Source organism: Sarcophilus harrisii, chromosome 6 (genome assembly GCF_902635505.1).
Source record: "Sarcophilus harrisii chromosome 6, mSarHar1.11, whole genome shotgun sequence".
Lineage (NCBI taxonomy): Eukaryota > Metazoa > Chordata > Mammalia > Dasyuromorphia > Dasyuridae > Sarcophilus > Sarcophilus harrisii.
In genome coordinates, this window is record NC_045431.1 from 88,516,877 (window position 1) to 88,540,643 (window position 23,767).

Below are 23,767 nucleotides of genomic sequence, written 5' to 3' on the forward strand. Positions count from 1 at the left end.
TAATTCTCCCACCCCCACCCTATACAGTCTCTGGGTTAATATGGCAAGAAAACAGCAGCTGCTATTTCTCTCTCCATTGTCATCACAGATAAAAAAGGAGAACAAAACAAGTGCCTTCGGGAGCTTCTGTTGCACCTGTGGTTACCAGCTCAATGGAAAAAAGAATGGGGTCAGAGAAGTTCAGCAGAAAAGTGACAGAGGCCTCCAAAGAAAGTAGGCCAGGTAGCAGCAGTATAGCCAACTGTGGCTGTGGGGAGGATGAACACTGGCAGCAAAATGTGACAATATTTTGAGCTCCAATTTTCTGATCACCAACTGGTGCCATTTACATGCAACATTTAATTATTGTTTGCAACTAAAAGTAAAATGTGGTCAAATCAGGCTTTTAGAATATAATATGAAAAAAAATCTATCTATCTATATCTATCTATCTATCTACATGTATATCTTTTTGTCTCCTCATGTTTTCCCTTTTATGTATACATCTTGTTTCTAGAAGGCTACAACTGAAGGTGTCACTCAGAGGGCAATGTAGACGTTTATGATGTATACAAGGAGCTGTACAGCGCATAACAAGCAAGGGATTATGAAGAAAAAACCAATGACAAGAACGTTACTAAAAAAAAAAAAATCTGAGCAAAAAGATGTGCTTCAGTCATGTGATATGAGTGACAGACAGCTGCTGGAAAAAAAACATGGATTATGATAGTATTTATGTGAGAGTAAGAAAAAAATGAATAAAATGACACTTTATTGAGGCCATCCTGTGGAGTGTTTATGCGAGTACCTGTACAAAAGTCACACACAATGGACAGATATAATTAATAGAATGTTATTCAAATCTTAAAGCATTAATTAGAGATCCAATTAGAGATCAGTTGGAATACTGAATATTTTAGTGTATAAACAGCTACACATACTTCACGTGTGTGTATACACACACACACATCATATACACACATATGTATACATCTGTATGAAAATTTCCCCATTTCCAGGCAGCCATATCCTCTGTCTCAAGGGAATAATCTCCAAAAGTCACAATGATGAAAGGGTCTGTAATATCATCAGTATCCACTTGAACAAAAAATAAAACATTCTTTAAAGTCATATGTTTTAGAGCCAAAAATTTTATTCAGATATGGGAATAAGGATTATTTCAAAGTATATTAGAATTTTATAAATCTATATTTATATATGCACACTCACTTATTTATATGTGTACATAAAGTTTAGGAGTCATAAAAGAGTAGAAATGAAATCTTTAGGAAGACAGGGAAAATAGTCAAGAATAAGAAACTAGCGGAATCAACTTTTCAGGTCCATTTGAATTTCAACCTTTCTTGGACAATCTAATTTAAATGTCATCAGATTTGGAAAAATCTTCTGGAACTCTTCTTCATCTTGGCATATGATAGATATGATAGGCATTAGAATAAGATAAGAATAATGATGGTATTGAGGTAAAAGACACTTTCGAAAAACAAACACTTCTGTTTAGAGATTAGGAAACTCATATCTTAAAATTTAACTGGCTTGTCCAAGGTCTCACAGAGGAAGTCAATAGCAAATCCGAGATTTGATTCTTCAGTCTTTACATTCAAGTACTTTTCACTATATTGATGCTCCATAAACACACAAAACACATGTGAGAAAGTTTTAAGAGGTAATTAGCTTTATGTCAATTCTAATTATCCTAAAGAAATATGATTTTTTAAAAAGTAATTACTGAATTCATTTATTTTAGCTATGAACAAGTTTTAAAAAAAAAAACTCAACTACACATATCAATATATAATGTGTCATTCTGTATATAGTCAGTCTTAGGGGAAACTTAACATGGATATTTTCAAAGAATCTTAATGAAAGGTTACAACTAAAGCAAATTAGGAGAAATTGCAAAGAAATGAATTTGAAGAAAGGAAAAACTTCTTAACAATGAGAACTAGACAAAAGGGATATTAGACAACCTCAGGACCTGCAATATTCCTGCAATAGTTTTCAATAATAAGATCTAGTTGAACATTTGGCATACATGGTGTAATATTTTTTTTCCCTTCATGGTTTGGTCTAGATAGTCTTTGAGCTTTCTTCTAAATTTGGGATTCTGTAACCTTGCAAACAATCATCTTTATTCTTCAGTTGAGGAGCATTAATGCTAATTGTGTAAAGAAGATAATGACTTGTTTTAAGGATTTTCTAAGTAGGGATTTGGTCTAATTCACCTAGGGAGAACAAACATATTCAAATTTCTAATATATAGCATAAATTAAAATTTAAAATCACAAGGAAATGGTTATTTTGATAGTTCTGGAAAAAACACTCAATAATAGATATATAAGAAGGAGAATCTGTTTGTGGTTGACAATTTTTTTTTTCTTTTTGGAAAGATAACCACTTCCCTACTATTTTTTCTACTCTGATTCTTGTTTCACACCTTTCCTAATTAGATCCCTTTTATTTAAATTTTATTTCATAATTGAATAGATTAATATGAATCTTTTAAATTGTATGTAATTAGTCAGTCAAAAAACATTTAAAAATGAAATTTGGTCTCTTGATAGCTAATACAAAGCTAACAATCAGGAGCCTTAAATAAATTTACAATTTTTAATAATTCAAAGGTACCCTAACATAATTGGTTCAAATAAGCATTGACCATAAAACCATCCAAGTAAATCAAGATAATCATGAAGAAAATCGGAAAGTGAAAACATTTTAAAAATCTGTTGTCATATTCCTGTGGTTGCAACAATGTATTGAGACATATTATTGCTGTCAATAGATTAATGATACTTCCAAATTTAACATCAAGAAATTGTATAGATAATATTAATTAGTGAACAAACTTTGAAAGAAATAATGTAGACAAATAAAATCATATTTTGAAATATAACTCTCAATGGTTTAGTAACAAATTATACGTATAACTGAATGAGGCTACGTAGGAGGTTGGTTTTTATCATTATATTGATGTTGATAATATTAAAACGCCTGTTAGTCATCTTGGATTCTTCATGACACAATTTGGGGTTTTCTTGCCAAATATACTGGTAGAGTTTGCCATTTTCTTTTTCTAGCTCATGAGGAAAAGAGGCAGAATTAAGTCACTAAGAATCTAAGGACAGATTTGAACTCAGGAAGATGAATCTCTCTGACTCCAGATTCACCACTCTATCCACTTTACTACTCAACTTCCCTTACACTAAAACACAAACAATTTGATAATAAACTCTAGGAAGAAAAGTGATAAACTCAATTCTATCACAAAATAAAATTTTTGTTGCGTTGTCGCTGTTATTGTTTTTGAAACAATTAGTGAAATAGGCTTGTCTATACATATCTGTTAAATGTATTTTGTTTCTTTATGTATTTTTCTCTCTGTGAGGTTGAGTATGGAAATGAGATGAAATAAATTTCTGTTAACTCAAAATGCAAAATAATAAATTTTAAAATTCCATTATTTCTTCCCTAAAAAGAGATAAGTGGGTGATGTTTCATTAAACCATATAGAGTATATTATCCGAGGAGGGGAAGCATATTCATTTACTGGAAATAAGTAAAGTGTTTGGTGTTTATAGATTTTAGGAACTAAATTTGTCCTGGTTCAACTGATGTGCTTCAAAGGAAATTGTGCTCACCTTTAAGAAAAGAAGAAAATATAAATTGATTGCCATGTTGCACAACTATACAATTTCTGATTCATATTTAGAGATTATGTTCCCTACCTTTCATCTCTTGATATTTAGAATATGATCTTCACAAATGGACTCAGTAAAATATCTTCAATACTACTCATTTGTTTGCAGAAGAAATCCCTAGTAGTAAGTCTAGTTAAGGCAATTATGTGGTATACAAAATATTGATATTTGGAAATTCTCCCCCCACTTTCAACATATAAAAAGGAGGCCTCATCAATGATGGTTGACCCCTATTCAGTCTCAGGATATTAAAGAAAATACCACCTTAAGTCATCTTCTTTAAGTGAAGAGTGAGTCACTGTCTCTACTTCAGTTTAGAAATAAGATTGTTCAGTTCAGATGTCTCCTTCTGACCTTTCTTTAGATTGGTATTTTAAAAAGTCATCTTAGTCACTTGCTGCTATATGATCACATTAACTGAGAAACTGCAAACATATCACTAGGGTCAGAGAGTCATAGGATTTAGAATTGAAAGATCATATTGCTGATTTTATTTTTTAGCCTGTTTATATTCACGCCTTTTGTTTTTCCATCACATCCATCTTACAGGGTCATAATATCATATAATAAGCATTGAAAGAGACCCTTAAACTATTGAGACAACTCCCTTCATTTTAATAGATGAGGAAACCAACTGATTTTTTTTACAGACAAGTCCAAACTTTATTTAAAACTATATTTTTAGTTTGAAGTTACTAAATAAATCACAATAAAAAATTTAAAAAGAGAACAGTGCAGCAAGTCTGGAATCTAGGGAGGATCTCATAAATGGAGAATTTTAGTGACAGAGTCTGGGCAAAAAAAGCAAGAATCTCTGTGACAGAATTTGAGCTTTTGTTGCTTCATGACTCTCCACTGAGCTATCTCTTTTAACAAAGTTTTTTTTTTTTTTTAATTAAAGGAAATCAGTAAAACTAACAAGAAGAATCATGCTTAATAGGATGTAGAATATTCCATGTCTATAATTTGTGACCTATATAATGGTGTATGGAAAGTGAATTTTTTCCATTGCTTCTCTGACGCCAACCTTGGTCACTATATTTCTTTCAGATTTTTTTTCATTTTTTGTTTATATTATTGTAGATATGGTGTATAAGTAATTTCTTTAAAAACAGACTTTCTTGATTGCCTCAATGGCCAGTGTTCTCCAAATTGCAATGACCTTATTTCCATTCTATATCTATTTGATATATACATATACATTTTTGTAAGTTTCATAAATGCAGTAATAGTATCTCCCCCTTAATATCCTTAACACTTAGCATTATGCCTGACAAATAGTAATTAATACATTTTGTTCATTGATTTATTTTTTCCTGGTCCTGCTCACTTCATTTTACATCATTTTTTTATGATGCTCTCAATTCTTCATTTGCCATCGATTATAGCACAATATTCTTTCATTAATTAATTTGCCAACCTATCAATTCATCGAGGTAGCATAATAGATTAAAGATTTGAGCCTGAAAAATTGACTTTAGGTAATTACTAGCTGTGTGATCTTAGACAAGTCATTTAACTACTGTCTCTGTTTCATCAATTGCAAAAATCGGGATAAAAATAGCATTTACCTCCCAGGATTCTTGGAAGGATCAAATGAGATTAGTGAGAACATTTAGCAGAATACATATTATTCAAATAATATATATTATTATTTATTAGTATCACATCATTTTAAAGACAAAAAAATTAAATAGAGAAGTTAATTGAATTTTTTGATCTCATAGAAGAAATAAATAGCAGACATGGGGTTCACAAGCAAGGAAGAGAGAACTTAACACACTGATAAGGAACCCCTTTAAAACCCTGAGAGATTATACTGGATAAAGTGATAACTGACTATTTAGGTACTGTGGAAAAATTAAATAAGTACAGCTGAGTTCCTAATGGAAAGAAAAGTAGAATTCATGAGTTTTATATCACAAAGAAAAGATGTCAATGATCAACAAGATGATCTGATTTGAAGTTATGAAGGTTAAAAGGTAGGAGAATAATCAATGAAAGGAAACTCTTAACTACTATGTTTAGAACATATTCATTGAAAAAAAGAAATTGAGCCACAGAATTGCTGAAGAATTAGATTTAACATTTTCTGAGAAGCTCATTGGAAGAGACCATAGATATGATATTGGCCATCCAATTATCATCCATACTTTGAAAGAAATTAAATCTTTAAGTAGTCTACCTGGTTATTGTATTTCTGCTTTTAGGAAAAGAAATAAAATGGAAAAAGAAGACTTTACCTCTGTTTTGCTGTAAGGAAAGTTCTGAAAATAATTGGATGTAACAGAATTGTTACCTAAAGAGGTATCTGAACTTGTGAACACTGTCTAAATACTAAATTGGAGGACTTTTGCTATGAACTGTGCTTTAATGTAATAAGATGTTAAGAGGTGATTGGACAAAGCAAAAGTACATTGAATGAAGACCTAATTGTAATTGTATTTATTACCAAGACAGTCAACCTGAAGAGCTTTGCATTTTTTTCTGGCATGAGAAAACTGCATGTTGCATATTAGTATAAGATTTTATTAGCCCACTATTAATAGCTCCCTAACTGCTCAGGAAAAAATTTAAAAGCACTTGTGGCTAGTTTATCAGTTCAAGAGCAGGATAATGGCTGGCTCAGCAGGAGAGTTATATAAACCTGAAGGTAAATAGATTGAATATAAGTGGCTTTATGTATTTTAGATAGTACCTTAAGGGACTAAGGACCTCAGTGACAGAATTCTAGTTATGATTTACCCAGAACACATGAGCTTTCCCACACATATGCCATCCTATTAGGTTTCTTTAAGTGTGAGCAAATTCCTCTCCTCCAGTCCAAGAAACCTTTTGTTTCAATTGGAGTGTGAACAGATTCATGGATAAACTGCTAAGTATTTTTTTATTATTATTTATACATTTGTATTATATTGAATGACAACATTATGATTAATCTAGTTTTTTGCCTCATTGTTTAGTACATTTTAAAAAAAATAAATAAGTACAGCTGAGTTCACACTTTTAATATTGCAGAAATTAGAGGCCCATTGGTGGCGGTTCAAAAGTTACAGCAGTGAGTAATGAGAAAATATTCCTTTTAGAACTACCCTTAGGATTTTAAGAGAGTTTTGTGTTATAACATCCTAATGATGATACTTTCTTGCAATCTTTAGCCCTCTTGGTTTGTAGTCAAGTATACCATTCTGAAGACCAAGAAGATCAGTCATGAGATTAAATGAGATTCCAAAATGAGACAATGAGTGATGTGTATTCTAGTTCTAACATCCTGCAGTTTTGTAGATTTGTATCTCCTAAAAATGTAATGGCAAGTTTCTTTATTTCCTCCCTTCTCTAATCAGGGATATGTTTGGTCTTCAAGTTGATGTTTTGTGTTCTCTTTATCCATCTGTCATGAAGATTTCAAGGGTACTTTCATCATCATTAATATTGATTTCTTATTTCAGAGAACATCTAAAGAGCAATATGTTGATGATAATAATGCTAGCATTTCTTTTAAAAGTAGTCACATGAAAACAAATAATAATGATTTAACTTTAAATTTATAGAAATACAGGATCCCTGAAGAAAATTCTAATATTTCCTTTAGGATTACAATAAAAAAGCTCTCAACATGGACACAGTTTTTGAAACAGTTATTTTTCCTTACCATTGTCACAAATTATATCAGTGTTTATAGCTTGCATGCATGCCTAAAATATAATGGGTCAGTAAAATTATTGCAAAATAAATTAGGTAAATATATATTGTTTAATAGGAGATGATGTATGGTGATTTCATTAAAGGTGCAGAAAGCTTTGCAGAGAAAATTTAAGTAATAAATCATAGTCAAAAAGCTTTTAATTTTATTTCACATTTGGAGGCAATGAAGATGCCTGGTTGCTTATAACAGCTGTAAAACTGTCAAGTCTGGAACACTCATATCATATAACCTCTTGTTAAGGGATAGAAGGGTGACATTATGGGGAAAAACTGCAATATGTTAGGAGAAAAAAAGTTTTAGTTAAGGGCATTAAAAAGGTATGGTATTTTTTAAAATACAGTCTTAAGACTCAGAAAGTATAAACTAGATGATTTTCAGCTTGCTTTGGGTAAACAGTTAAAAGGATTTACAGAGCAACTCACTTCAAAGGATGTGACAATATCATTGATCAAATTGAGGAGAATAAGTGCTGGACTATATGATAAATAATTAAATCTCATGAAATAATAAATACTATTAAAGACAATTAAGCCCAGTAAGGCAATTGAATGCCTTTACTAATTTTTTTTCTTTTCAATTGCATGATGGTTTCATTAATAAGTACATCTTTAATATGACAAACATGAAATAAGTAGGTTGATCTTCCAAGATTCCATTAGCAACATGAAATGTTCATTTCCTCTAAATATCTGCATTTAATATAAACTGTAGTATTGAGCAATCGGTGGGTTTTTGTGAAATCTTAAACACTTTTGTTTCTTAATTATTTCCCTTCCATCAGGAACTATATGAGCAAAGCTACAAAAAACTTTCCACACAAATAAAGTCAGATCTAAGCAAATGGAAAAAATATCAAGTGTTCTTGGATAGGGTGAGTGAATATAATAAAGATGACAATACTCCCTAAACTAATCTGTCTATTTAGTGCTATACCAATCAAACTCCCAAGAAACTATTTTACTGACCTAAAAAAAGAACAACAAAATTCATTTGGAAGAACAAAAGGTCAAAAATTTCAAGGTAATTAATGAAAAGAAAAGCAAATGAAGGGGGCTTAGCTGTACTATATCAAAAACTATATTATAAAGCAATGGTCATCAAAACCATTCAGTGGAATAGGTTAGGTTCACAGAACAAAACATTCAATGACTATAGCAATATAGTGTTTGACAAACCCAAAGACCCAAACTTTTGGGAGAAGGATTTACTATTTGACAAAAACTGCTGGGAAAATTGGAAACTAGTATGGCAGAAACTAGGCATAGACCCACACTTAATACCATATACCCAAGATAAGGTTCATGATCTAGACATAAAGAATAATATTATAAACAAATGAGAAGAACATAGGATAGTTTACCCCTCAGATATGTGGAGGGGGAAGGAATTTGTGACCAAAGGAGAGCTAGAGATCATCACTGATCCCAAAATAGATAATTTTGATTATATTAAGTTAAAAAGTTTTTGTACAAACAAAATTAATGTAGACAAGATTATAAGGGAAGCAATAAACTGGGAAAACATTTTACATTCATAAGTTCTAATAAAGGTTTCATTTTTAAAATATATAGAGAATTAACTCAAATTTATAATAGTTCAATCCATTCTCCAATTGATTAAAGGATATGAACAAACAATTTTCAGATGAAGAAACTGAAACTATTTATAGTCATATAAAAAGGTGCTCCAAATCACTATTTATTAGAAAAATTAAAAAATTAAAGATTAAGGCAACTCTAAACTACCACTCCACAACTGTCATATTGGCTAAGATAAGAAGAAAAGATAAAGACGAATATTGGAGGTGATGTGGGACCTCTGGGACACTGATACATAGTTCATGGAACTGTGAACGCATCCAACCATTCTGGAGAGCAGTTTGGAACTATGTTCAAAAAATTATCAAACTGTACATACCTTTTGACCTAGCAGTGTTTCTACTTGCCTTATATCCCAAAGATATCTTAAAGGAGGGACAGGGACCCACATTGCAAAAATGTTTGTGGTAGCCTTTTTGGTAGTGCCTAGAAACTGGAAAGTGAATAGATCCCCATCAATTGGAGAATGGCTGAATAAGTTGTGTAGGAATACTATAGAATATTATTGTTCTATAATAAATGACCAGCAGGGTGATTTCAGAGAGGCCTGGAGAGACTTACATGAACTGATGCTAAATGAAATGAACAGAACTAGGAGATTATTACACACGGCAACAAGACTACATGAAGATCAATTCTGATGGACGTGGCTTTCCTCAACAATGAGAAGATTCAAACCAGTTCAACTTGTTCAGTGATGAAGAGACCCATCTACACTCAGAGAGAAAACCGTGGAAACTAAGTGTTGACCACACCACATAGCATTCTCACTCTCTCTGTTGTTGTTTGCTTGCATTTTGTTTTCTTTCACAGTTTTTTTCTCTTCCTTTTTGATCTGATTTTTCTTGTGCAGCAATATAACTCTATAAATATGTATACATATTTTGGATTTAACATTTATTTTAACATGTTTAACATATATTGGACTACTTGCTATCTAGGGGTGGGGATGGGGGAAGAAGAGGAAAATTTGGAACAAAAGACTTTGCAAGGGTCAATGTTGAAAAATTACCCATGCATATGTTTTGTAAATAAAAAAGCTTTAATAAAAAAATTATTTCCCTCCCTCCCTAGCTCCTTCTCCTTCTCCTTCTCCTTCTCTCCTTCTCTTTCTCTCTGTCTCTCTCTTTTTTGTTGTTTATGTTATTTACTGCTTAACTCTATCACCTACATCATAACGATCAGGATAAAAATCCCACCTTTGGCTCTACCATGTTTTAAACACTGATGCCTTTTCTACTTGCCATGATTCTACCCTCTTCTCTAAATGGATGATAGTACAAAAGCTTATGATTATTAAGTTTATCTCCAGGTCATTTTGTTTTATCTAGCTCTTAGTTTCTGCAAAATCACTATCTCAGCTGTTGGCAACTTTATATGGTCTGGTTACTGGAGAGAGGATTCTTCCAAGAGCTCTTTAGCACAGAGTTAATAATCTTTCACATTTTAAACATTAAAACTGATCTCCAGGAAGGTACTTTGCAATGATGCCTTTATAAAATCTCATAGCTATCATTCGTGCTATTTTTCAGAGATGTACAGGGTATGTTAAATGCTAGTTTGCCCCTGCTTCCATTCCCACTTCTCTCCATGCTTTTCAATGACCTTAAATAAACCACTTGCTCCTTTCATTGTTGTAGAGCTATGATTACTGAAACATCATGAGATGCTTTAGGCAGTTATTGATTGTGGATTGCATAGCATCTTGTGCATTTAGACTCAGTATATACTTCTCCTACCCCTTTCTACAATCAATGTACGTTCACACATTCAAATGCCAAAGCAAGCATGGATAAAATTCTATTTATTCTTGACTTGAGGGGGTCTGATGTTCAGACTTTAGTTTCTCTGGTTTAAGTCAATGACAATATCTTTACTGTCTGAGGCTGTAAGATTTACTGTAAGATTAAGTTGAGGACCACACATTTACATTTTAGATTGTCTATAGGGCTCCAGTAGGTCTGAGAATTTAGACTCATGACTTAATTTTAAATAAAAAAGACATACTTTAGGGTATGATGAAAATTGCCTTTCAGTAGAAAAGTTATACTTCAAAATGGGTTGTATGAAGGGTTTTTTTACCCCCTTCTAAAATAGCTTCATACTTGAGAGGAAGGACTCCATGGGTGGTTTCATATATTCATGCAAACAACTTCAGGCTTATAAAACAGTTAATGATTCCTAAAGCAGCAGAATGCATTGCATTACACTTCTCAGAGGATCATAGGTCTACAACAGGAAGGGAATTTAGACATCATTTGGTCCAATCTCATTATTATACAAATGAGGAAAATGAGTCCTAGGGTAGTTTAGTTATTTGACTAAGGTCACAAAAGTAAGTCTCAGAGGCAGGCTTTAAACTAAATTCATCTGATTTCAAAATCTGTGTTCCTTTCCCTGAAACAGACTACTTCACAGATGTACTTTAAATTAGAAGCATAATTTAAAACAATATGTATTTTAATTTAATAATTTTAATGATATGTCAAAGGAAAGTGTGATGGACTAACAAGTCTTCACCATTTGAACCAAGAGGTTTCATAATTTGCTTCTGTTTATTTTCTTTCCATTTTTTTCTACTCCAGGGGAAAAAATGAATAAGATGACACAACAATGTTTTTCAGTGTCTTCTTTTCTATCACTGCTAGAAATGTGCTAAAATGAAAAAAAATGCAACATATTAAAATATGCAATATGCAAAATCTAGTAAGAAGGCAGACTTCTGATGCTGTCATCCTTTGTTGAGACCCTTACCAACATGTGACTAAAATGATGCTGAGTGCCTCACAGATATACACTTAACTCCTCATTGGGGAGAAGGGACTATTTTCACAATGTTTCTCGTTTATATTAATCTTGTTAATGACTCATTATCATCTAGGTATTGACTTCCTTTAGAAATGAAAATGTGTCAAGTGTTTAGGCTAGGTGAGAGGAATATTAACTAGCCTGTACTCCCAAGGTCACTAAAATCATCCTCAGATAATTTATTTTGTCTTATTTTGTCTATTTTAATAAATATCACCTGATCACCAATATGTCATCTCACTCCTCTTATATTTAATTGATATGACTCCTATCCCTTCTTATAATACTCCATTTAATCTCAGTTAGCCACCTAAATTTGACTCAGACATGTGACTGAAGAGCAAGATTTCCTGAAACTCTCCATAGTTAAATGTTTCATAGGAAGCAAATCTAAAGTGAAGCTTTCCAACAAAGTTTGGCAGAATTAGACATCATTTTCAATTTTGAGAATTAGGTGCTAGAGCAAAATACAAGACTTAGTTGTCTGACATTCTGCCTGAACATATTCCCTGAATAGTACTTGTCAGAGGTGAAATGTAGGATAAGTGGAAATGTGACTGGCATTGCTTAGCTCCTTAGTATGGAGATAATACCTAGATGATTAAACTGAAGCTATAGCTAAACAAAACTGTGCTGTCATTTAGCTCCAAAGTGGTTTATTTGTTTTCACTCATTCCTACAACCTCCAAAAGGATACCCATGTCAATGGGTATAGCTGACCATTATATTATACCTCAATTTTCTAATAACATAAATGTGTGTGTGTATATATATATATATATATGCAAATATATAGACATAAATATTTATATATCTGTATACATATGCATATATGTGTATAGCCCTGAAGAAAAATACTATTTATTAATAATATCTTCCAACATTATATGACTTTCTATTGCTGTTTTGAGTCACCTGTAATTACCACCTATAATAAGCATAATATAATGTTTTACCCCACACTCTCTTATATAATTCTAGATCTAAGTTCCCCCCCATATATAAATTCAAGCAGCTAGGTGGTACAGTGAATACAGGGCCAGGATTGGAGTCAGAAAGAATACTCTTTCTTAGTGCAAATCTGGCCTTACACACACTAGCTGTGTAACTCTGGGCAAGTCACTTAACCCTGTCTGCCTCAGTTCTTCATCTTTCAAACGAGTTGGAGAAAAAAATGCAAACCATCCCAGTATTTTTGACAAGAAAACCCAAAAGGATTCATGAACATTTGGACATGATTGAAGAAACTGAACACCAAAACAACACAATGAAGATGTTAGATTAAATGGCCTTGGAAGTCCCTTCTATATTTACAATTCTGATTTAATAGTAATCACCATGAATAAAAGCTTGGTTGCCATTTGCAATGTTAGAAGAAATACTTACCTTAGCTAATTAACAAGATGAAAGAAATATTCAAGTTTGCTACATGTATTAAATGCAATCCTTCTTCCTATTCCTCTCCCTATACGTCAAACCCTCCCTTGTTTCCAAACAAAATATCCAAGTATGAAAAGAGGAATATAAAGACAGAATAGAAGAGAAAAAGCTATGTGACAGGATGAAAGCAACATCTAGATAATCTATTTTGACACTGAGGAAAACAAAAAAAAAAATAAAACTAGGCAAAAGAGGAGGCTGTTTTGCTTTTGTTTCTTTTTAGTGTCGAGAAAATGATGGAGCTGGGTATTGTAGGGCAAAGATTGTCAAGCTTAAAGTCAGTTTAAAGGCTTAAAGTTTAAATTCTGCTTCAGACACACACAATAAATATATAAAAATGTGTGTGTGTGTGTGTGTGTGTGTGTGTGTGTGTGAATGTGTGTGTGTGTGTGTATGGAGGGAATGAAGGGGGAGAGAGAGACAGAAACTGATTATATATATATATATATATATATTATATACATAATATATATATATATATATAGATAGATTTATCTATCTATATAAAAAGAGAGAGAGAGAAAGAGAGAGAGAGAGAGAGAGAGAGAGAGAGAGAGAGAGAAAGAGAGAGAAAGAGAGAGAGAGAGAGAGAGAGAGAGAGAGAGAGAGAGTTTTAGAAAGCTCTCTAGAGCATTGAGTAGTTCAGATTTGCTCAGGGTCTCTTGGTTAGTATATATTGGAGGTGAGATGACCCCAGTTTTTTCTGGTTTCGAGGATGTTCTCTATACAGTATATCATGTTGTCTCACACATAATATAGAAATATCTATATATCATATATATCTACATCATAAAAATGAAACCTGCTTTAGTGATTTGAGTAACCTGAAAAAAAATTTATAGTTTTTACTTTAAATCTTAGAGGTGGCTATAAACACTTTACTTCTAAAATACATACACATCAAAAACCACATCTTTCATTTATATTATTTATCTTATGTAAATTATTTTTCAAGTCTCATAAATTTATATATAACAAATTCTGCATCACTCTATAGTTTGTGAAAATATTATTTACTTAAGTGCATCTAAAATAGCACCTTTGAGAATTATTTAAATTAAATTATTTGCCAATCTAATGTCTTCAAAATTTAAATTAAAAGATAGGCAATAAACATTCTAGATTCTTTGATGATAATCAATTCATTTAATAAACCAATGAATGTAGCACAAAAGCATAAATATATGTGTGTATATCTATGTATATACATGCATGTTGTTGTTATTTGTCTTTCGTTCTCAAAAAGGACCAGGCGATGATGCTATAATATTCAAAGGAACTGGATTGAAGTGAGGGAAGGCTGTACAAGGTCATCTATCTCACTTTCCCCTCCACAGTCATTTGGATCAAGTGCCCAGATATAGATCAGGACAACTGGAGATGGCCCTGTATGCAATGGGAGACCTAAGCCTTTTTAAAGTAAGGTGCTGGAGAGGTCTCTGTTTCACTGAAGCAGCACCCATTCAGTGATTGTCTAGGTAGCATTTGACACAATTGAGCTACCTTCCACCTACACACACAAAAAATCTAAATAAATAAATGAATGAATGAAGGATGGAAGGAATGATAGAAGGAAGGAAGGAAGTCTTTTCTGGAGGAGAAAGTGAAACTGGTGACATTGTTCAGCCCTCCCTCACTTAAATAAAATTCATTTGCATGTCTTAACATCACCTTCCTGAAGTCATAATCGTCTTTGAGGTGCAAGGACAAACAACAATCTTTGTAAGTAAAGCTGGCCTGAAATTGGTCGGTGGAAGACTTCCACCCTTCCTCCCTCCCTCCCTCCATTCTTTCCTCCTTTCCTTCCTTCCTTCCTTCCTTCTTCTTCTGTCTCCCTCCCACCTTATTTCCCTCTGTCCACATAGAGTATCCTACCCTTACTTACAGTTGTTCTTAAAAGTTTTTTTTTTTCTCTCTCTCTTTTGTATCTCTGAGCTCTCCCAAGATATCTTGGGGTTTAATGGCTAGATTTCTTAAGAACCACATCTTAAACCAAAAGCAATCTGATTCTAATTGGCCATCAATAAGTCAAGCCTAGGGACTTATTTTTTTTTTTGGGGGGGGTGTCATTTTTTGAATCCTCATTGATTCAAATTGAATGTAAATAGCAGTTATTTCTGTATTGGCCTGAAATCCTGAGGTCATTCCCCTCCCAGATTCATTCATTTATTTATTTGTTTAGAATTTTCTTTTGGATTAACTGAAAGAGGAGCTCAATTGCTATCTAGCATTAATATGTAAATCAGTGAAGCCTCAAAGTGAAAGCTATTGAAGAACTTGGTTTAAAAAGGCCAAGTTCTCCCACTTCATCCAGTCCCATATGTGCCTGTATATGTACCTGTGTAGAATATATACTTATATGTCCATTGCATTATATGTCAAGATTTACTGCATAAGAAAATTATTAGGGTTTTCATTTTAAAGACACTATAAATAGTATATGTTGAATATATCTGTTCCCCACTATCATTAGATTCAAAGCATTTTGAGTATAACTTTTTTTTTTCATTTCTATAGCTCCAACCAGAAGCTCAGTGCTTGTTCTATTGTAGAAACTTCAAAAATATGTATTTAAGTCAACTGGATTGGAATGATCTTAAAAATTATCTATTCCTATCTGTTCTTCAACAAAGATATCACCTTTGCAACTCATTGCTTCTGAAACATGTAGGTGTACACATTTCAACAAAAACTTTGTTGTCTATATTTTTGGCCTCTAAAGTATTAATACATAGTAGTCCTAGTTATTGCTATAAAGAGCTAAAGACTAGGGTTTTATGTAATGAGTATGTTGGGTTTCATAAGATTAGATAGTAAGCACTAGTATAATCTTTTACAAATATTTCATTTACATATTAAACGGTATATGAATAAAATGGAATTGCCTCTGAAGAACTAACAAGGAATCTCATAAAGAATTTGATAAAGAGGTTTATAGTGGACATGATCAGCCTGTAATACCTGACCATAAAACAAAAGAACAAGAGTAAAAGACATTGTGTGATAGAAAAAGAAGATAATCTAGTCATGTGACAATCATGAAGGCAGTGACAGTACCCCACGGGCACCCTAGAAATGTCAGGAGAATGTAAGGGAAGCCTGCAACCTTTTGAGTGGACATTCTTCTAACAACTTTTGGAAGGATATGGACAAGAATCACACAAAATGGGCAAGTACATATGGCTTTTCATCTACATCACTGGAGAAAATTACTTAAGTAATGAGGTTACAGATCAGTTTGCATATTTGAGAAAGGAATTATATTTTAAATATTTCTACCCAAGATAAAAAAAATTATAAGCATATCTTATTTTTTTCATTTTTTATTATTTTATATTGTTATCAAAAGTCATATAACCCATCTTGCTTAAAATCATGACATACCATAATCTCAGGAAAACATATAAATAATCCAAAGGGTTACACAGAAAAAATTCTTCTTTGAAGGAATCTCTATTACTCTATGTTTTTTTTAATGGTGAGACATTTTGCCTGAATTGCTAGGAAACAAGCTTATATTCTGCTGTCACTTCCTTTAGTTTCCTCATCCTAGCCTCATGCAGGTTCCTTCTTCTTATTCCCTCTTCTTTCCTGCATCTTTTTAAGTTGTTATTTCCCTTCCTTCTAATGTCACCTTCTTGAAGTTAGGAACTATTTGCTTTTATTTGTACCCTCAGCTCACAATGCCAGCACATAATGATCTCTCTCTCTCTCTCTCTCTCTCTCTCTCTCTCTCTCTCTCTCTCTCTCTCTTTTTTCTCTCTCTCTCTTCTCTGTTTCTTTTTGTCTCTCTTTATCTCTGTCTCTGTTTCTTGCTTTCTCTTTCTTATCTTTTTTGCTCAAGCTCTCTCTGTATGGAGAATAAGCATGTTGTCAGTGATAATCTACATCAGAATGTCAAATGTTCACTGAGACCCACAATACTGGTGAAAAAATTAAAGTCATTTTTAGTCATATGAAAAAATGCTCTAAATCTCTATTGATTAGAAAAATACAAATTAAGACAATTCTTAGGTACCACTACACACTTCTCAGATTGGCTAGAAGGACAGGAAAAGACAATAATAGATGTTGGAAGGAAGAAGGGAAAACTGGAACACTAATGCATTTTTTTTTGGCCAAGGCAATTGAGGTTAAGTGACTTGTACAGGGTCACACAGTTAGGAAGTGTTAAGTTTTAAGTGTCTGAGGTCAGATTTGAATTCAGATCCTCCTGACTTCAGGGCTAGTGCTCTGTTCACTACACCACTTAGCTGCCTCACATTAATGCATTTTTGGTAAAGTTGTGAACTGATCCAACAATTCTAGAGAGCAATTTAGAACTATGCCAAAAAGACTCAAAATTTGCATACTGTTTGATCCAGCAGTGGGTCTGTATCCCAAAGAGCTCATAAAAAAAGAGAAAAGGACCCATATTGTAAAAATGTTTGTAGCAGCCCTTTTTTTGTAGTGACAAGGAACTGGAAAGTGAGTAGATGTTCATCAGTTGGGCTGAATAAGTTACGGTATATGAATGTTATTCCATGTTACTCTATAAGAAATGATCAGCAGAATGACTTCAGAGAGTCCTGGAGAGATTTACATGAACAAACACAAAGTGAAATGAGTAAAAACAACAGTACACTATACACAGCAACAAGAAGATTATATGATCATCAACTCTGTTGGACATGGCTCTTTACAACAATGAAATGATTCAGGCCAATTCTAATGAACTCTTGATGAAGAAAGCCATCTGCACCCAGAAAGAGGATTGTGGGGACTGAATGTGAAACAAACATTGTACTTTCACCTTTGTTGTTGTTGTTTGCTTGCTCTTTTTTTCTCTTTCTCTTTTTTTTCCTTTTTGATCTGATTTTTCTTGTGCATCATGATAATTGTGGAAATATGTTTAGAAAAATTGCACATGTTTAACATATATTGGATTACTTGCTGTCTAGGGGAGGGAGATGGGAGGAAGGGAGGGAGAAAAATTAGGAAAACAAGATTTTGAAAGAATCAATGTTGAAAACTATCTTTACATGTATTTTACAAATAAAAAGCTATTATTAAAAATGAAAAGTGAAAAAGTACAATCTGGACATATTTAACAAAATAAGTAGAAATAAAATAGAATGAAAATAATGTCAATATGTGTTTTTCTTTTTTTTTTAATTAAAACATTCTATTTACAAAATATATGCATGGGTAATTTTTCAACATTGACACTTGCATAACCTTCTGTTCCAAAATTTTCCCTTCTTGCCCCCCTCCCGTAGATGGCAGGTATTCTAGTACATGTTAAACATTTTACAATACAATATGTGTTTTTCTAAATTAATATGTGCTTTGAAGGGATCCCTGTTTACAGTTTAGTGATCCCTATTTCTATTAGAATTTAACATTATTGACCTCCACTGAGAGAAGTGTTGCAAAACAAATTGAAAATATGTATAAATGGCAGACAAGGTGAGGCAATTATGTAGTAAGAATAAAGGATATTGTATTTGAACGACTAAGATACTAAAATACAAAGATTATTACCTCTAGTAATTTGAAGTAAATCCGTGGACAAAAAGTGTATAGATTGACATTGGATAGGATTCTATTTATATATTTGAAGGAAATAATTAGAGAGGAAAAAAAATCAAACCTACTAAAGTATAAAAGAAAAATACAAATAAAGTTCTATTATTTTGCTAAATAAAGTGAATCTTATGGAGTTATAGCCAACCAAAATATTATAGTATCTAAGTTAGTAACAAACACTACTAAATGAGAATAAAACAGCAGTTGGTTCCTTAGTGTTCACTATTTTGATTTAGGCTTCACATGCTACTGTTACTCCTACTTGTGTAAGCTACCTTATATTGACAATATCTATATTGCATTACAGTTATGACACAGTCAGAACTACAGCGGGTGATATGGCACCTGATTGACACATTTACTTAATGATTTGGAAACTTATTTTAGAAAAAAAAAAAGCTCACTGAGGGTAGGGGACATTTTTTTTTGTCTTTGTATCTCTATCATCTTTCACAGAGTCTGCACATGATAGGACCTATGATTTTATTAGTATATGGAACTCCAAGATGAAGACTCTTTCTCTATGAAAGTATGTGTTCATATTCATTATGAACATTATTCTTTAGGAATTGACTATAATCCTTAGAGTTTATGCCATTTGTCCAGGCTTCCATAACAAGAATGTGTCAGAGTTAGGATGTGAAAGTGGGTATTCCTATTTCGGAGATTAAACTCCCTGCCTATTATTCCAAGTTGGCACTTTACACACAGTAGAAATTTCAGAAATGATTTTAATTAATCATTTGTTTAAGCAATTAAAAAATAAAGACTAGCATTTTATAGTACTTTATAGTGCATTTTATTTCTACTGATAGATTAATATATTTAGTACATACGTGTCTTTCTAGCAGAATCTTCCACAAACAGAGAAGAGATGTCTTCATCTACTCCTGCTTCATTCTTGGCGATACAGGTATATGCTCCTGTATCTTCATAGCGCACATTGCTAATGTGAACTTCACTGCCATTTGCTGAAAGAAAAAAAAAAAGAAATGCAACTTGTAAACTACAATTTCAGTTTTGGTACACTGCTTTCTGATTACATAGTCATACAGTTCTCTTAGCTCATCCTAATTAAATGCTTTTAATTCCTGAATTGTGCATTGGAAATATGCCAAATTATTCCAGAAGTATTCAAGTGGTTAGTGAGCTTGACTTTTATTCTATTTGCTGATAACAGGGATAGAGAATTTCCATTCAACACTGTTCTTGGATTTTTGTGCTTATTTAAGATAGTATGTCTAATATATGAAGCAAATTGTGGTGGTAAATTCAAACGTTTTCTGTACATGCCATTCTGTTATCTTTGTTTTCCACTTGGTAAAATTATTAAAGCAAGGTTTTACACAATTTTTAATGAGTTTTTTCCAATATCATAAATGGGAAAAAGCATTTCTAAGGCACATGCAATGAGTTTACCACAAGTTGCATAACCACAAATGATTATATCAAAAACAATCTTTGGACACAGAACAGTGTCCTCAAGCACAAATAAAGTATTTTGGGCCCATTGTCTACATGCATTTTTTCTGTATAATACTATTAATAACACTCTAATCTGATTCATCAAGGATCAAATTATTCCCTACTTTGCCCTTGAAGATATTTCCAACTACTATAGAACATTGTCATTTTCTTAGTTTGAGCTCTTGAAGAACCACTGTATATATCATATTATTGAATATAGAAACAAAAGTAAATTTCTTTATCTCCTTCCTTCTATAGAACTTTAATATTTTCCCCATCTATTACATTCTTCTTCAGTCATGTTTCAAAGGATGTCCTTTTCAAAGCTAACCTTTCTTTCACTTATCTGTGCCTTTTCTTCAGCCCATTCATTCTCATATAAAGCTATCTAGCAAAATCTACCCAACAATTAGGCACAATATCAATATCAGCTTTGTACTTGAGCCCATGGATCATATATGCAGAAATAAATCTACCTTGAAGAGTTAACTGCTTAGATAGTTTTGGAGTAATGTCAATTCCATTCTTCAGCCAACCAAGCTGTGGTTTGGGTATGCCGTCTGCATGACAGCGGAGACTAGCTGTTACACCTGGTTCTCTGGCCTGGCTCTCTGGATAGACACGAATAACTGGTGGAACTGAAAAGCAAAAACAAGTGAAAATTGTGTAAATTTTAAAATAATATATTAATATGAAATGGTACTGCCAACATATCTAACATCATTCAGCTTTTAATTCATACAGACACTTATTGTTGTTATATCTGACTTTTCAGGACCGCATTTGTGTTTTCTTGGCAAAGATACTAAGATAGTTTGCTATTTTCTTTTTCAGCTCATTTTATACGAGGAAACTGAAGAAGACAGGAAAAAGTGACTCGCCCAGGATTATACAGCTGATAAGTATTTGAGGATAAATTTGAACTCAAGAAGAAGAGTCTTCCTGACTCCAGGACTGGTTCTCTAGTCATAGCATTACATAACTGCTTCCTAAGCCTTACATAATAAAGAAAAATAATGGAGATTATCTGAACTTCAGTGTTGAATATTAAAAACCCTAAATGAACAGATCAGGTAGTTTTTCCATAGTTGGTGATTATTCTTGGTGACTATTCAAAAATTAAAATATAAACAAAACTGCAAGGATGTTATATAGATTTTGAACGTATCTTTTTTAATTTATTTAATATTTTCACAATATGTTTTCCATATATTAAGAGGTACAAATTTTATCTCAAAACTAAAGAATCACAAATAATTTTACTGAATCCATTAAAATGTTCTTTCTATTCCAAAATTCCAAAGATTAAAAAAAATCTTTCTATTACAAAATGGTCGATACAGTTTGAAAATAAATTAATATCTCTCAAATGAAGTAGCATTCAGAAACTTTAAATTAACTCAGCATAATATGCTAAAATATTATCACTTCACATTTGCTGAATAACAATGTTATAGATAAAATTTTCTATATAAAATTTTAAAAAAGAAAAAGAAAAGTTCAACATGTATAATTTTATTAACTTCAGAGGTGTTTGGTAAAATAGTAACTCCTCTTCCAAGTAAGAGTGAGCAATTATTTTAATACCTTAGAAATTCAGTAGCATCCTTACTCAGCATTAATAGATAGCATTGTGATAAGTTTGATAAAGAACATAATTTTTGCCATGGACATATAGCATTCAGTAAATTATATAACAGAATAATAAAATGGTAGGAAAATTAAAATGTCACCAATGCATATTTCTCGGTATAAAAATAAAGAAATAATAATAGACAATTCATTTCATTTTTTCCATTAAAATACTGGGAAATATTTAGTATTTTCTTTATTTGGTTTATGTTGTGTGTATTGTATCTTATGTAAAATCACATATATGTGCCATTTTATTTATCAACTAATTTTCTGTGCACATGCCTACACATAAACAAAGATGGGTATATAGATACACTTGTATAGTTTTTGACCTGTTTTTCTTCATTTTCATTGTTTTCCATCTATTATCTAATTCTTTTCCCATTATTCACTATCTGCTATTACTTGAAACATATATTGTAAAAGAATAACCTGTATTTTGTTTCTGCCTTACTTAACTGTTTTCACACATTAAATTTTATTCACACTTTCTAAAGCACAAGTATTATTGTATTATTTTTATATTGAACTTTTCTTTTGTACGTAATTTTATTTTAAATTTATGGGAGTACATTTTCTCATGTTAGAGAATGAGTATTACTGAACAAATATCTATGACTGTGTACTTTCTATGTGTGTTTTGGAGTCTGATCAAAGAGAATCTATGTAGGTATATGAATGTTCATATGCCTAAATCTTGGTGCTATTTACAGAAGAAAAGTTTGCTTGTCTTCCTTGGAGGCTTTCAATTAGGAATCGGACAAAGACCTTTTTGTATGTTTTATTAAATGACTTCTTTTATGAGTTTGTTACAAAGAAGCAGAGTTTCACATTGCCTAAGCAAAGAGGAGGACTTAATACTTGTGGCTTTAAGAGACCAGGGGACATTCCATGGTATAGACTGGGGCACAGATCAGGAGAATAATGATTATACCTCTCCTTGTATGACAATACCTTGGAAGCATCAAAAAAATTTGTAATCCCCCTGAAGCAGTTAAAAAAAAACAGCACAAAAAATCTGAAGCTAGGGACAGTGCTTCCTCATCTGTAAAGGGCTGAAAATCTGAGTTGATGCACTGAGGAAGGACAATGGATCACTTTAAGGCTAACTACCAATTGGACAATACTCTATTAGCATATACTTGGAAAAATGGCCCTTCCCACTATTCTGTGCTGCTTCAATCGTTAAGTGTATAGAGAGAATTGTGGGAAGGATTAGGAGTTGGAGTAAGACAAGTCAGGGTTCACTTTGGCGGTAGAGAAAGAGAAGGAAGGTCCTGCGTCCATCCTGTTCACATCTACCTCTAAAGACCAAGAATAAAGACCAAGGATTTTTGTTTATCCTGACTCCGGCTGATTCTAAAGTATCCAGGGTGCTAACTTGGACTTCTCACTCATCCCCAGTTGAATAGAAATCAACTTTAATATAAATTTCAAAGTCAAGCATAGGCTGGGAAAATAAGCAAACATTAAAAAAAGAACTTAAACTTAAAAGTCAACTACAAGTTGCAGGAAAGCCCAATATATAAACTAATAAGAAAACAACAATGAAAAACAGGTAACAGCAAAGGCTTAATTTAAAAATGCTGATAGAATACAAGCTCAAGAGAAATTCCTGGGAGTGTTAAAAAGATTAAAGTATTAGAGAAAGTTGAGAAAAGAAATGATATTGAAGAAAGAAAATTGTTAGGAAATTAACAAGACACAAAATTACAGATAATAATATAAAAACACAATTGACATAATGCTAAACAAAGAACATAAATTCACGGAAGACAAAAACCCTTTAGAAAATAGAGTAGGTCAAATAGAAAAAGAAATACCAAAATTCACTGAAGAAAATT

General features: G+C 32.3%; 1 protein-coding gene across 5 annotated transcripts in view; it reads right to left on the minus strand.

Annotated features, from left to right (window-relative positions):
* Positions 1–23,767, minus strand: part of FSTL5 (follistatin like 5) — a 933,164-nt gene that overhangs the window by 127,714 nt on the left and 781,683 nt on the right. For all 5 annotated transcript variants that reach the window (XM_031942878.1, XM_031942877.1, XM_031942880.1 and 2 more), the window contains 2 exons: positions 20,765–20,926; positions 19,658–19,792 (listed from right to left, as the gene is read on the minus strand). In XM_031942878.1, the coding sequence (XP_031798738.1) occupies positions 19,658–19,792; positions 20,765–20,926 (297 nt within the window). The remainder of the gene's footprint in view (positions 1–19,657; positions 19,793–20,764; positions 20,927–23,767) is intronic.